General features: G+C 34.6%; 1 protein-coding gene and 1 pseudogene across 3 annotated transcripts in view; both read left to right on the top strand.

Moving 5' to 3' along the window:
• The first annotated feature begins 988 nt into the window (after positions 1-988).
• LOC125845647 (ethylene-response factor C3-like) lies at positions 989-1,466 on the top strand (annotated as a pseudogene).
• Positions 1,467-5,608: 4,142 nt separating this feature from the next.
• LOC125843642 (exocyst complex component SEC3A-like) overlaps positions 5,609-14,044 on the top strand; it is a 33,595-nt gene continuing 25,159 nt past the window's right edge. For all 3 annotated transcript variants that reach the window (XM_049522796.1, XM_049522794.1, XM_049522795.1), the window contains exons 1-5: positions 5,609-5,849; positions 5,932-6,002; positions 6,183-6,263; positions 6,334-6,401; positions 6,466-6,568. In XM_049522796.1, the coding sequence (XP_049378753.1) occupies positions 5,672-5,849; positions 5,932-6,002; positions 6,183-6,263; positions 6,334-6,401; positions 6,466-6,568 (501 nt within the window). In that variant the 5' untranslated portion in view covers positions 5,609-5,671. The remainder of the gene's footprint in view (positions 5,850-5,931; positions 6,003-6,182; positions 6,264-6,333; positions 6,402-6,465; positions 6,569-14,044) is intronic.

Consider the following 14,044-nt stretch of genomic DNA (forward strand, 5'->3'; position numbering starts at 1 on the left):
AAAGTAAAAAAAAACTTGAAAAACAAACTGAAATTAAAAAAAAAAAAACTACAAAAAACTAAAACAAAAAAAAGAGAAAGATAAAATGCTTACACAAAGATTCGAACCATTGACATACAACTTAATTTCAAGGGGACTTGCCACTACGCCATCAGTTTCTCTTTGTTGTTGAGGGGGTTCAAAATATATATATCTACAAAAATACATAAAATTTACCTTATATATACCGTGTAATCTTTTGTCGAGGAGGTTCACGAACCCACGTGGATCCGCCCCTGAGTTTAACAGTACTTTTCATCATATGTCATAAAAATCAATGACATTTTTCAACATATGACATAATATATTCGATATTTGTATAAAAATGTCACTGTTTTAGCGACATTTTCACTATATATATGTCCATCGAATCAACAACATTTTGCAATAAATGTCTTAATATATTCGACATTTGTATTAAATGTCGCTATTTTAGCAACAGTTTTGCTAAAAGTCGCTAAAATCAATGACATTTTACAACAAATGTCACTATTTTAGTGACATTTTTTCTAAATGTCACTAAAATCAATGACATTTTGCAGTAAATGTCATAATATATTCGACATTTATATTAAATGTCACTATTTAAGCGATATTTTTTCTAAATGTTACTAAAACCAATGACATTTTGTAATAGATGTCATATTATATTCAATATTTGTAGCAAATGTCATCATTTAAATGACATTTCGCTAAATGTCGCTAAAAACAATGACATTTTGCAATAAATGTCATTATCATAGTGACATTTTGGACCAAATGTCATTATTTTTACGATATTTGATACCAAATGTCATTTTTTTTTACGACATTTGACATCAAATGTCACTGTTTTATGACATTTTGTTCTTAAATATCGTGAAATTCTTTATTTTCCGACATTTGTTTCAAATGTCACCAAATTAATGTCGTCATATGTATATTTTCTTGTAGTGGTTGCTGAAGGATCATGCTAGAAACAGTGAACTCGTCGTCTAGCTATGGAATAAAGGAAGAGGAAGTGACCTCATATGAAGAAGATCGCGAAAAGGAAAAGAATTACAGAGGTGTTAGAAAGAGGCAATGGGGGAAATTTCCTACTGAAATTCGTGATTCTACGAGGAATGGTGTTCGTGTATGGCTAGGTACATTTGATAATGCTGAAGAAGCTGCGTTAGCGTATGATCAAGTTGCATTTGCTATGAGAGGTTTGATGGCTATACTTAATTTTCCTGTGGAGATAGTGAAGGAGTCGTTAAGTGAAATTAAGTGTAGATTTGATGAGAATTGTTCTCCGGTGATTGATGAATTGAAGAAGAGATATTCAATGAGGAGAGAGTGTAAGTAGAAGAAACAGAACGAGAAAAGATGTTGTGGTGTTTGAAGATTTGGGTGTTGAGTATTTAGAGGAATTGTTAATTTCGTCACAAAGTATCACAAATTGGTGATTTCTTCCCCTGTTTTTCAGCTTGCTCCGTTTTATATAATGTTGAATTAGGACTTCATTTGTTTGATTGTTTTTTCATGGGTTAGGGTTGAATTATTAATTGGGTAAATTTTTTTAGTGAGTATAGTTGGCAGGCCTATGTGGCGGAATTAGTGCCATGTGGCTTGCTAAATCACTTATGTTAAGTTTTAAGGGTAATTGTGATTTCTTAGGATAACGGCAGGGGTGTTTTTTATTCTAAAATATAACGGAGGGTATAAGTGGTCTATATCTCATAGTTTAGGGGCAATTTTGACCCTTTTTCGTATTAGCTATCACATATAATATAAAAAGACAATCCTTAAAAGTATTGATAGCTTTTTCATAAGCGAAAAAATTGAAAAAAGAGAACATCTCTTCTTATATTTTGGATACAAAATCTCAATTTAATACTATGAATTAATATAATCTTATTTCGATTACATGTTAAATTCTATATGATGACAAAATTAAAATACACAATAGAAGATAATTTACAAAAAGAGTGATTGAGATAATATGAAAATATTTTCACTGAGAATTCGTTTAAAAACTAATGCAACAAAATTAAATAATACAAAAAATTGCTATCAATAATTTAGACAATAAAGAATTGCAAAAAATATAATGTTATTTGACCAATAAACACTTCGCATAAATCATATTTATTTTTTGTTGTTATCTTTAAATGCGTAAAATTATATAATGATTCAATTTTGAAGTAATATAACCGCGCACTGTAAAACTATTTAATGATTCAATTTTTAAGTAAAATGACTGTTCATCGTAAAACTATTTAATAATTTAAGTTTTGAGTAAAATGACCACGCATCGCGCGGGTAAGTATACTAGTATTTTTAATATATACAATATTCTTGGGCGAATTAATATTTATGAAGAACTCTTCTTATCACAATTTTTTGGCTGTTAAAACATCTTTGGAAGAAGTTATCATTGTTTCTTGTGAAAAAATTGTTTTAGAAGACAAACAAATCATTTTTTGGGTGGGGGAGGGGTGGTTTATAGTCTTATTCTTGAAACGACTTTTTTGGAAGAAGTTATTTTAGTTTCGGATTATAACTTTTGTTGATATAATGTTTAATTCCTAATTTTAAAAAAGATAAATTATGCACATTCAAATATTGAAAACAAACAATATTAATGATTCAATGTTTAGACCTAGAAACTACATCTTAATATTCAGATGTGCATTCAGATTCAAACGTCTTAATCTCAATGAAAACAAATGAGGCCTTAGAGTTGATATGTCTCTCGTTACAAAAGTGGCACACATATGCCCATATCGTTACAAAATAGGCTCACACATGCAAAACACCTCGGATCCGAAAGAGGGCATTATGGCTGACTTTAGAAAACTGTAGGTGGCAACCACGAGGACCACCCATGACTCGTGGATGGGACCACAGATCGTAGGTGTGGTCCGTGGGTGGCCCTGCAGGAGAAGAGCATAAAGCTCAAGACCACAGCCTGACCAACAGACCATTGGCCCGACCACGGTCCGTGGTTCGAGGCCCAAGAACCTTTTCTGACCTCCATCGATGGTCCACCAGGACAGACGGTAGGTCAGACCACGGTTCATCGACTAGAGTCCGTAGGTGGGAGGTCGGCAATTAAGTCTAGGGGCAGTTGAGTCTTTTCCTAATTAATTAACTTCTATACTACGTCGTTTTACCCTTCATTAAGACCCCTATATAAGTATTTTAACCTCCAAATTCAAGTCATTCAGGCATTTTTCCTAATTCACAAAAGAAAGATCAATTCTCATCTCTAAAATATTTCTCTCTCTAGAAACTTGAAGAAGAAGAAGGGTTCAAGCTAGGATCAAGGTCAAGCTTCAATTCCTCAATTGAAGATAAGCATTTGGCTTTGAGGTATGATATTTTTCATCCATGGATTCCTTCCATTCGTGGAGTTCTCAAATTCCTCTATTTTCAAAGTTAGAAATCCCCAATTGAGTTTGGGTTTTCTTCAATTATCACGAGTTCTCTTGATTATTGATTTAAATGATTGAATTATGATCTCATATGAATGAATTGATGAAATACTATGATTTTATGATGATTTCCCCATGAACTCATATTTTCCCATGTTTTCTTATAAATAATATGGATGTGGGATTTTGATTGTAAGGGAAGAGTTTTATGAAATTAAGCATGTATTGCTAGCTTTACATGAATTTATGATGAATTCCATATCTAACCCATGTTTTCTAAATGTTAATGATTGAAAGTGGGTTTTGAGCCTTGAAAGGTAAATTAGGGACTTATGTATTTTCTTATGAAATCTATGCAAATGTTTTAAGGATGCTTTGAGAGTAAAGCATCAAAGGTGATGTTGTTGTTGTGTTATTAAAAGGATATTCTCATATACGCACAAAAGTAAGATGTGAAAGGTTTTCTCACATAATAAGGATTCTATGGTTGAGAGTTTTTCTCACCTAATTGAGTCAAAGATTAAGAGTTATCCTAATGAAACTAGCTTTGATTGGTTATTGAAAGATATCTTTCCATGGATGATGACTTAGCTTGGATTGGCAAGATGATGTGCCTTTCCATGGATAATAAGAACAAGAAGAAATGACTATTTTGTGGGATTTATGCTTAGCACCGAAAGAATATTGAGATGGAAGCTCTTCCGTTAGTAGATGCCGGGTTTCTAGAAACAACCTTCTTATCCCTTACATATGTACCCCCATAGGATGATTTTCTAGATAAACATTAGATAGTGGATCCACTTTAGCTTAGATTTATGGTCCTTACCTTGGCAAGTAGGACACCCCTTTTCAGTGTGGGAGACACTAGGGGATCATGTTATAGCTCACATGGTCTCTATGTCGGTTAAGGCTAATTTCCCACATTAATAATGAACTAAGGTTACTTCAAGAAGTATCTCATATGTGTTCAAAGACTTTAAATGATGTTAGCTTGCATTGGCCATGGTTTCATGACTTATGTTTTCCAACCCTTTTTATATCATGTTTTAGCTTGGTCAATTGCATGCCATGAAATGAAATGTCCCTTTTAGCATGTTTTAAATGTTTTAAGCATAGCTGTCATACTTGTTACATTGTTTTGTACTAACGCATACTCTTGCCTACATTTCTCCAAATGTAGGATCCGACAGTCAGGTTTCTCAGTTTCGTGACTAGTGGTTGATTTCGAGATTTCCGAGCTTTGGTGAGTCCTCATGCTTTGAGGACCGATGTTCATTGTTTCACCTTCTTTCATATATTTCACTTTTGGACATGATGTATGGGCCAGACCCATTTTCATTCTATTTTACTAGATGACTATAGTGAGACAAGTGTTTTAGACTTCCGCTTTTCTTTTATAAAACTATTGGACTTGGACTATTGTTTTACTCTTATTGTTTAATTACTTATGTGTTAAAAGCTAAGTGGCTTGTATGGAGTCCTTAAAGTTACAAAATTAATTTTAAATTATTTTTTTATTTTTAATATTTAATTTTTTTTATGTATTTGATATTTTTCACACATAAATTATTTTTTGACTTCTTTGATTATTATTATTTGAATTTTTTATTCTTATTTCATTTTTTCTATCATTTGTCAGTGTAAAATAAGAGAAATAAGAAAGAAGTATGAATGAAAAAAAAGAAAAAAAAAATTAAAACTATTTTTTTCGGCTATATTGTAATTTAGTTTTTATATCTGTAATTTTTTTTAGGACATCTATAATAAAATTTATAAGAAAATAAGTGAAGAAAATAATTTTGACAATCAAAATAATAAATTCAATTAGCCATTGAATTTAAAAAGTAAAAAAAAAATGTGTGAGAAGAATAAAATATACCCCTACTTGAATTAATTTTTAATAAAAAAATATTCTTCACTTTCATTAGAGGATCAATATGTGAGTCATTTGTGTAATAATAGAGATGTATATGAGCCACTTTAAAAATAAGAATATATGTGTTCTAAATGACTAAGTTGAGGAACTTATTATCAAATCCCACGTGAATGGGCCTCATCTATATTTGAAGCAATTATAATAAACTTTAGACATTACGGGTACACTAAGTTAAAAAAGATGTGAAGGATAAAAAATAAATAAAAAAATACTAATTGTAACAAACTTGCCACATTTTTCTCCTGATGGAGTGCTTTTATTGAATTGCGGGTTTTATTGTTTTAGACATTTTGCAAGGATGGCGAAATCGAGCGCGGACGATGAGGAGCTACGAAGAGCTTGCGAGGCGGCAATTGAAGGCACAAAACAACAAGTTGTAATGTCGATCCGTGTTGCCAAAACCAGCGGCATCATAGGCATTGCCGGAAAATTGAGCCGTGGTGCTATGGCTAAACCCAGAGTTCTCGCAATCTCCAGTACGACTTTTCAACTTTTGTTTTTCAGTGTTGTTACATGTAATTTCACAGTTTTCTCCTTCATAACATGTGCTTTGTGCAGCAAAAGCTAAAGGCCAACGCACTAAAGCTTTTCTTCGTGTCTTAAAATATTCTAATGGTGGAGTACTTGAGGTAAATACTTACTTTTTCACTACTCCACATTATTTCACAATGTTCTAATTATGCAACATTTATTTGGTTCTGTATAAGGAAACTCTAAACTTGCCGGATTATTTTACTTACCCTCATGGATGGACCCAACTGAACTTGTGCTAACTGCCTCTCACAATAATGTTATGCTTCCACATGTAGCCTGCAAAGTTGTACAAGCTTAAGCATCTTTCAAAGGTCGAGCTCGTAACTAATGATCCAAGTGGCTGTACATTCATGCTGGTAATACTCAAACCTAAATTATTTTCCAATTCCACCTCCATCTAATATATGGACCTTATTCTTCATACAGGGTTTCGATAATCTCAGAAGTCAAAGTGTTACTCCACCTCAGTGGACAATGCGTAACGTTGACGATAGGTATTTCTATAATAATGACTCTCTATTTTATCTGTATAATCACTTTTCTTTTAACTAATTGTAGGAACCGCCTTTTGCTTTGCATCCTAAACATCTGTAAGGATGTCCTTGGTCGTCTTCCCAAGGTTGTTGGCATAGATGTGGTAGAGATGGCTCTTTGGGCAAAGGTACATATAAAAGTTCCGCCCAGTATCTTCCAACATATAGCCTAGGCCCTCGCTTGAAACTTGACTTGCTTCATTTAGTTACTCCATGTCATAAGGATTTTCTTAGTTAGTTTCGCCTAATTTGGTATATTAGAAAAATAGTTTTCTTGCTAAGCATTAATTTCTTTATGATGTAAATTATTTTAGAATTAATTGTTATGCAATATATAATACACACAAGCTAAGTATATGTTTGCCTATAGGTTGAACTACTAGCAATTTCTTCTCCCAGACATGACTCCCAAGAAATGAAATAGACCCACCAAAATCTCTTCTTTCTAGGGTCCTTCTGATCACCGGAATCTCCATCTCCAACCTTCTCTTTTCTAAGCCTTCCTCTACTCTAATGGACGGTATCTACTTTGCGATAGGTTCAAGTCTTTTGACCTCAAGAGAATTAAAGGAGTGCTAGGGGAATGGTACGAATGGCCTGAGAGGAGCAGAAATACCACCACTTGAGCTTTTTTTAACAAGGTATTTTATGTGTGAACAAGATGCATGATTCAATGGGCATCTATTCCTTCATTGCAGAACAACTGCAAATTGTGGAGTATGTTCTTATGCATTCTTGGTGTGTGCTTTGTAGTACCAAAAACCACAAAGGAGTTGCTGAATAGCTGGAAGGAGATAGGGAGAAAAGAATCTGGAGAAGACTTATGGGAATTAATCCCAACATGCATTTGGTGGGCTTTGTGGAAAGAAAGAAATGCAAGATGCTTTTGAAAGAGAAACAACATTCATAAGATTAAAATGAATTGTCTATGGTGGGGGATATAGAACTTTTTGTTGATTTCATAGGAAACTTGTAATCTCCCATAGGGTAGTTTTTGTTATGCTCTGATGAGATTGTAAGTGGCCTATGCTTTGATGAGATTGTAAGTGGCCTATTCTCATCATTTGTTTGACGATGAGTTCTGTTGTGAATACACAGTTACCTTTGCCTCCAAAAGTATATGTTTTCCATAAATCTTCAATCCCACCTTCAATTCTGCATATACAAAACTTGAGCTACCAATATTTTTATTTATTCCCAATTCCATGACTATATGACTAAAAGTTCAATCCCACTTTGTCCTGTCCATGAACCAGAGAAGGCTAGGTGGTGGCATTGATCAACTTATTGCCTCTTGTCTTCCTCTTAAAATCCCTAATGTTTCCACTTTTGTTAATTGTGTTGTATCTCCCCTCCCCCCTCTCCCCCTTCCCCCCTGATTTTAACTGCACAACAGGCATGTGAATGAAGTGATAAGGTTGCTCTTAAGATAATATAGTCATTCATGTTGTTTCTTCGTTTGATGTGAGAAAATAAGATCATTCCCATTATCTGATAAAGTATACAAATGTATTGTCTAGTTTCTGAAGATGGACTCAATTAGTGCCAATTTTTCTTCTTCTAATCTGTATTATCAATTACATATTTGATAGAGCTAGTTATCTCTTCTTCTTTTTTTGAGCAAGGTAAAGTTGTATTCCTCAGCAATGTGGGTATGGTGTCAACCATCAAAAAAATTACAATGCAAGTAATCGTAATTACAGAGCCTAGGAAGTCTGCTAGTTGTTCTACCTCATCTATACCCTTTTCTTTACACCAAAAATATAAGTATTAATGCAGTTTTCTTTTACTTTATGCATTGGATAAGTAATATTCTCAAAACATCTTTATTTCTTTCCCTCCAGACTGACCACCATATGTAAGAAGGGACTGGGCTCCACCCTTTTTTCCGTTTTTTACTCCCACCTCTCCTCATCCAGCAGGTTAGAAGATCTGCCGTATGCTCAGGCATCATCCATGGTTTTTGGAGGAGATTGAGAAACATATGCCACACCTGAGAAGTCACTCTACAATGAAGAAACATATGACTATTTGTTTCCTCCTTTTCATAGCAAAAGAAGCACCTTGAGACAATCTCAAAACCTCTCTTTTTCAGTTTCTCCCGAGTCAGACATGCTCTTCTACATACCTGCCATGTGAAACACTTGATCTTGGTAGGGATATTAGATTTCCATATTTTTTTCCAAGGTCCATGGATGTTCCAGGTTGTGAGGACAAATTTCTTCAGTACAATCTTCCAACTGAAAATTTTCCCTCCCTATCATGTCTCAATCTTATAGTAGTAGGGCTGGTATTTAAACTAGAGAAATCATTCAATCTTTGGAGTAAGTTGGCCACTCTCTCCTCCAGTCATTTAGAAGCCTCCTAAAGATGATATTCCATCCTTGGTTAGTGTAGGTCTCAGCAATAGATGCTTCAGGGTTGTCACAGAAAGAAAATAAATCTGGAAAATCCTCCATGAGTGAGTTCTGGCCGATCCATTTGTATTTCCAGAATAGAATTCTAGTCCCTTCACCCACCTTATAACTTATGCTCCCAGACAATTTATGCCACAAATTTCTGATAGTCCTCCAAACTGAGACCCCATATGTGTTAGTCACAGTATAGGTTGTCCATTGCTTAGTCCGTTCATATTTGCTAATGATAACATCCTTCCAAAGAGCATGATCCTCTTTACCAAACCTTCACAACCATTTTGATAATAGACATATGTTTTGCAGCCCTAAATTCTGAACACCCAGCTCACCAGATTTCTTACTGAGTTGCAAGGTGAATACCCTTTCCTTCCTTGTTACCCAACCAGAGGAAATTCCTCCTCAATTTATCCAATCTCTCCTCCATCAATTCCTTCTCAATTGATAGAGCTAGTTATCTTTTACTCTTGTGCCTTATATCTGTGGAAGGAAGATCACAAATGTGTCCGTTAAAATTGAGATTCTTATCTAAAGAAAAAGTTCTTTTAAGTAAAATTGATGGGAAAGTCTTTCTGAAAGGTCACTACACTTGGAACAACCTTTTGCATGTTCTGCCCTTTAAAGTTCTAATGTTACAATTTTTGCCTGTTAGTAGTTTTTATCAAGTTTGCTGAATGAGTCCTCTCAAATGGAGAGTTCTTCCATTAAATAGAAAGAATTCTGATTTACATGCCTAAAAATCTGCTAGTCACACCCCTAAATATTTGCTATTCCTAATTATAATATCACTAAAAATATGCTACATGAATCCCTCATATCTCCTATATATGGAAAGCAATTGACACAATCATTACACAAATATTTAGAGCTATTACATAGATATGTACAACTATTTAGAATCTATCCAACATACTAACACCCCCCCTCAAATTGATGTCGGTGAATTAAAAAAACATCAATTTGCCTACCAAAAACTAATGGCGTTGTCGTGCCAAAGATTTTGTATAAACATCAGCTATTTGAAGATCACCATGTGGAAGAGTAATGACCCTCTTATCTACAAATTCTCTAATAGAATGACAATCCACTTCTATGTGTTTGGTCCTTTCATGATAAATCGGATTATGTTGCCAGAATGGAGAGGAGTGGGACTAGATTGAGGAAATCCAATTTCTGCAAGTAAACCACGAAGCCAAACAATCTCTGAGCAAGCAGCGTGATACTCAGATTCTGTTGAAGATTTTGAAACACGGTCTTGCTTCTTGCTCATCCAAGATATCAAGGAATCTCCAAGAAACATACATCAACTCGTGACAGAACAATGAGTATCAGGACATCCAGCCCAATCAGAATCATTGAATGCAGTAAGCTGAATCAGAGAACTACTAGGAAAGAATAATCCACTAGTAGATCTTCCCAAGGGATATCGAATAATACGACGAATAACCACCAAATGTAGATGGCAAAGAGCCTGCATATATTGACTCACTTGTTAAAATGCAAAAGAGATATCAGGCAGAGTAATAATAAGATAATTTTGACTCCCAACTAGTTGTCGATACAAAGTTGGATCAGGAAGAAGATCTCCTTCCGCACGACGATACTTTACATTCAATTCCAATGGAGTATCTACAAAGGAAGATTCTTGAAGACCAACCAAAACAATCAAATATTGAGTATATTTGTGCTGGTTCAAGAACACACCTAAAGAATCATAATGAACTTCTAACCCCAAAAAGTATGTAAGAGTACCAAAATCTTTATATGAAAATAATCCATAAGCTATTGTTGGAGGCTAGCAATTAGTGAAGAATCAGTTCCTGTGATAATAATATCATCTACATACACCAAAAGAATAGATGTTTTTTGAAGAAACAAAGATGAATCATATTTGCTCTCCTCAAAAGAGAATTAAAGCAAAGTAGACCGAAACTTGTCAAACCAAGCTCTAGGAGCTTGTTTTAATCCATACAAAGACTGCTTCAACTTACATACATCTGATGTAGGTGATGAGAACAAACCAAAAGAGGGTTTCATATAAATATCTTCTTTGAGATCACCATGAAGAAAAACATTTTTGACATCTATTTGATGAACATGCCATTTTTTTGACGCAGTTATGGCAATAATAGTTCGCATTGTAGTCATTTTTTCTACCGGTGCAAACATCTCCACATAGTCCATACCTATGCTTGTTTGTTACCAAGGACCACCAATTGAGCTTTGTACTGATCAAGAGTTCCATCAGAATGAAGTTTAATTGAATAAACCCATTTGCATCCAATTGGACGGACATTCAAAGGACAAATAACAATATCCCATGTGTTATTTTCTTTAAGACCCAAAAGTTCTTCCTCCATTGCTTTTTGCCAACATTCAAGCTTGGAGACTTTTGAGTAATCTGTTGGAATAGAGATGGTGGATAAAGTAGAAGAAAAACCATACAAGTTAGGGCTATGAGATATTCTGGTTGATCGGTGAGGAGGCATAAGAGGAGAAAGCCTTGAAAAAATCTCAGATTCTGGTTGTGGAGCAGTCTCAAGTGGCAAATCTGTTCCGGGAAGGGGTAAAGTTGGTCGATGTCTTTCATATAAAAATCCAGGTTTGAACAGCTTAGAAGATGGATGACAAATCCTCAAAAATGGAAGAGCAGGAGAGATAAAAGATGACTCAACATGAGTAGGAAAGAAATACTGATTCTCAAAGAAAACAACATTTCTGGAAACATGAAACTTATTAGAACTTGAATCGTAGCAAATAAAACCTTTCCATGAAGTACTATAACCCATAAAAGCACATTTAGTAGACTAAACATTAAATTTATTGCGTTGAGAAGGAGGTAAATGCACAAAACAAATACAACCAAATATATGAAAATTATGATAACTAGGATTTTTGTGATAAAGACGATAATATAGAGACTCAAGATTTAATACTTTAGATGGCAGTCTATTAATCAAATATACAGCACTAGACAAAGCTTACACCTAGTATTTAGACAGGATAAATGACTGAATCAATAAAGTATGATTGACATCTAAAAGGTGATGATTTTTACGCTCAACAACCTATTTTGTTGTGGTGTATATGCACAAGAGCATTGTGAGACGATTCCTTTCTCAAGCGAGAAATTATTGAATTCATGAGACATATATTCTTCACCAGAATCAGATCTTAATATTTTGATAGAGGTGGAAAATTGTGTTTCAATATAAGCCAAAAATTTCTGGAACATGGAAAAGACCTCAGATTTGGAATGGAGAAAATACACCCATGTAAACAGACTATAATCATCTCAGAATGTCACGAAGTACTTGAAATAAGCATGAGAAACAATTGGTGAAATGCCCCAAACATCACTATGAATGAGATCAGAACACTTTGCAACAGAACTACCAAAATTAGGAAAAGGAAGAGTTATACTTTTGTCTAATTTACAAGTAGAACAATCAAAAGAAGAAACTGAAAATTATTTTTTATTTTCCAATAAACCAGAATTTGATAAATGAGACAACACAATAGAATTTGGATGTCCTAGACGTTTATGCCAAAACTTAGTCTTACTAGTTGTAGAAGTACAAGCAAAAGAGAGACCATGAGGAAAATGGAAAAGTGTATAGGAAACAATCTCCCAACTTTAGGCCCCTTCACGAATCATCCCCGACACCTTATCCTGCACAAGGCAACCATTACGTGAAAAATTCACATCACAATTGTTGTCTACCAATTGACCAACTAAAGTAAGACTAGTTGAGAGCTTTGATGATACAAAAACATTCTTGAAAGTTTGAGTAATATCCCCAACCTTGGTAATGGGTAAAGTACTACCAGTGGCATTCTGAATTGGTGAGGGACCATGATACTCATGAACATTTTTTAGCACACTAGCTGAGTTAGTCATATGATTGGACGCACCAGAATCAACAAACAAAAATAAGATGTAATATCGTTACCTTGTGTCCCTAAAGCTGAAAAGGCTGACACAATCATTTGTTGTACCATTTCAGGAATAAGAACTTGTCCAGCTGCTGGAGTAGCAAATTGATTGTTACTTCCCAATGAAATGAGCTATCAGAAGTTGGACCATTTATCCCTGCTTGAAAGACATTGATCCTGTGATTTTGAGGACGTGTGGGACACTCCTGGATGATATGCTCATGTTGCGTACAATAATTACAAAACTTCTTACCATAATTGCTAGCAATATGGCCATATTCTTTGCAACTATAGCATTGAGTTCGGCTCATATCCATTCCCTTTCCTTTTCCCTGAGCAGCAAATGCAACAGTGTTAATGTTTTCTTGCTTGGAAGCGTTTTGTGTGAAAAGATGCTGCTCTTCACGAAGTAATTCCCTGAAATAGATATCCAGGGAGGAGACGGATCACGATTCATCAAGTTAGAGCGAACACTCAAATTCAAATCGCAATTTCATAAAAAAATTGTCTCTCTTGCTTTGCTCATGAAATGCTTGAATTAGAGATAGAGATTCAGCAAGTATTTTAGCATAAACAATATCAGTAAATTCAGCCCACAAGGTCTGAAATCTAGAAAAATAATCCTGAACAGAGAGACCTCCTTGAGAGTAATTAGCAATTTCATGCTCTAGCTGAAAGCGTTTTGCACTATTCTCTTGATTGTAAACCTTTTGTAAATGATCCCACATGGCTTTTGCAGTCTTGTATGGCCTGAGATTAAGGACAATAAAATCCATGTCGTTATCCGAGCATCTTTAACCTTCCACTGATCGTAACTTCGTACAATCAACTGGAGCAGGATCACTTCCGTCCATATGGCCCTATAATTCTTTTCCGGTGACAAATAGTTGAAACTGAAACTCCCAGGCAGAATAATTCTTCCCGGTGAAACGAACATTGAAGGACTCAAATTGATGTGAAGTCATGTTCTCGAATACACAAGAGCCCTAAATGTGTAGGACTAACTATTGACGAATAGTCAGGAAGACCAAAACTTTCAAAAAAATATTTTTTTTTCTTGAAAGGAATCACTGAAGAATGACTTGAAGAATCAAACCAGTAGGCTCTAATACCATGTCAAGTTTGTTGAATGAGTCCTCTCAAATGGAGAGTTCTTCCATTAAATAGAAAGAATTCTGATTTACATGTCTAAAAATCTGCTATTCACACCCCTAAATATCTGCTATTCCTAATTATAATATCACTAGAAATATG

The sequence above is a fragment of the Solanum stenotomum genome, chromosome 11 (genome assembly GCF_019186545.1).
Source record: "Solanum stenotomum isolate F172 chromosome 11, ASM1918654v1, whole genome shotgun sequence".
NCBI lineage: Eukaryota > Viridiplantae > Streptophyta > Magnoliopsida > Solanales > Solanaceae > Solanum > Solanum stenotomum.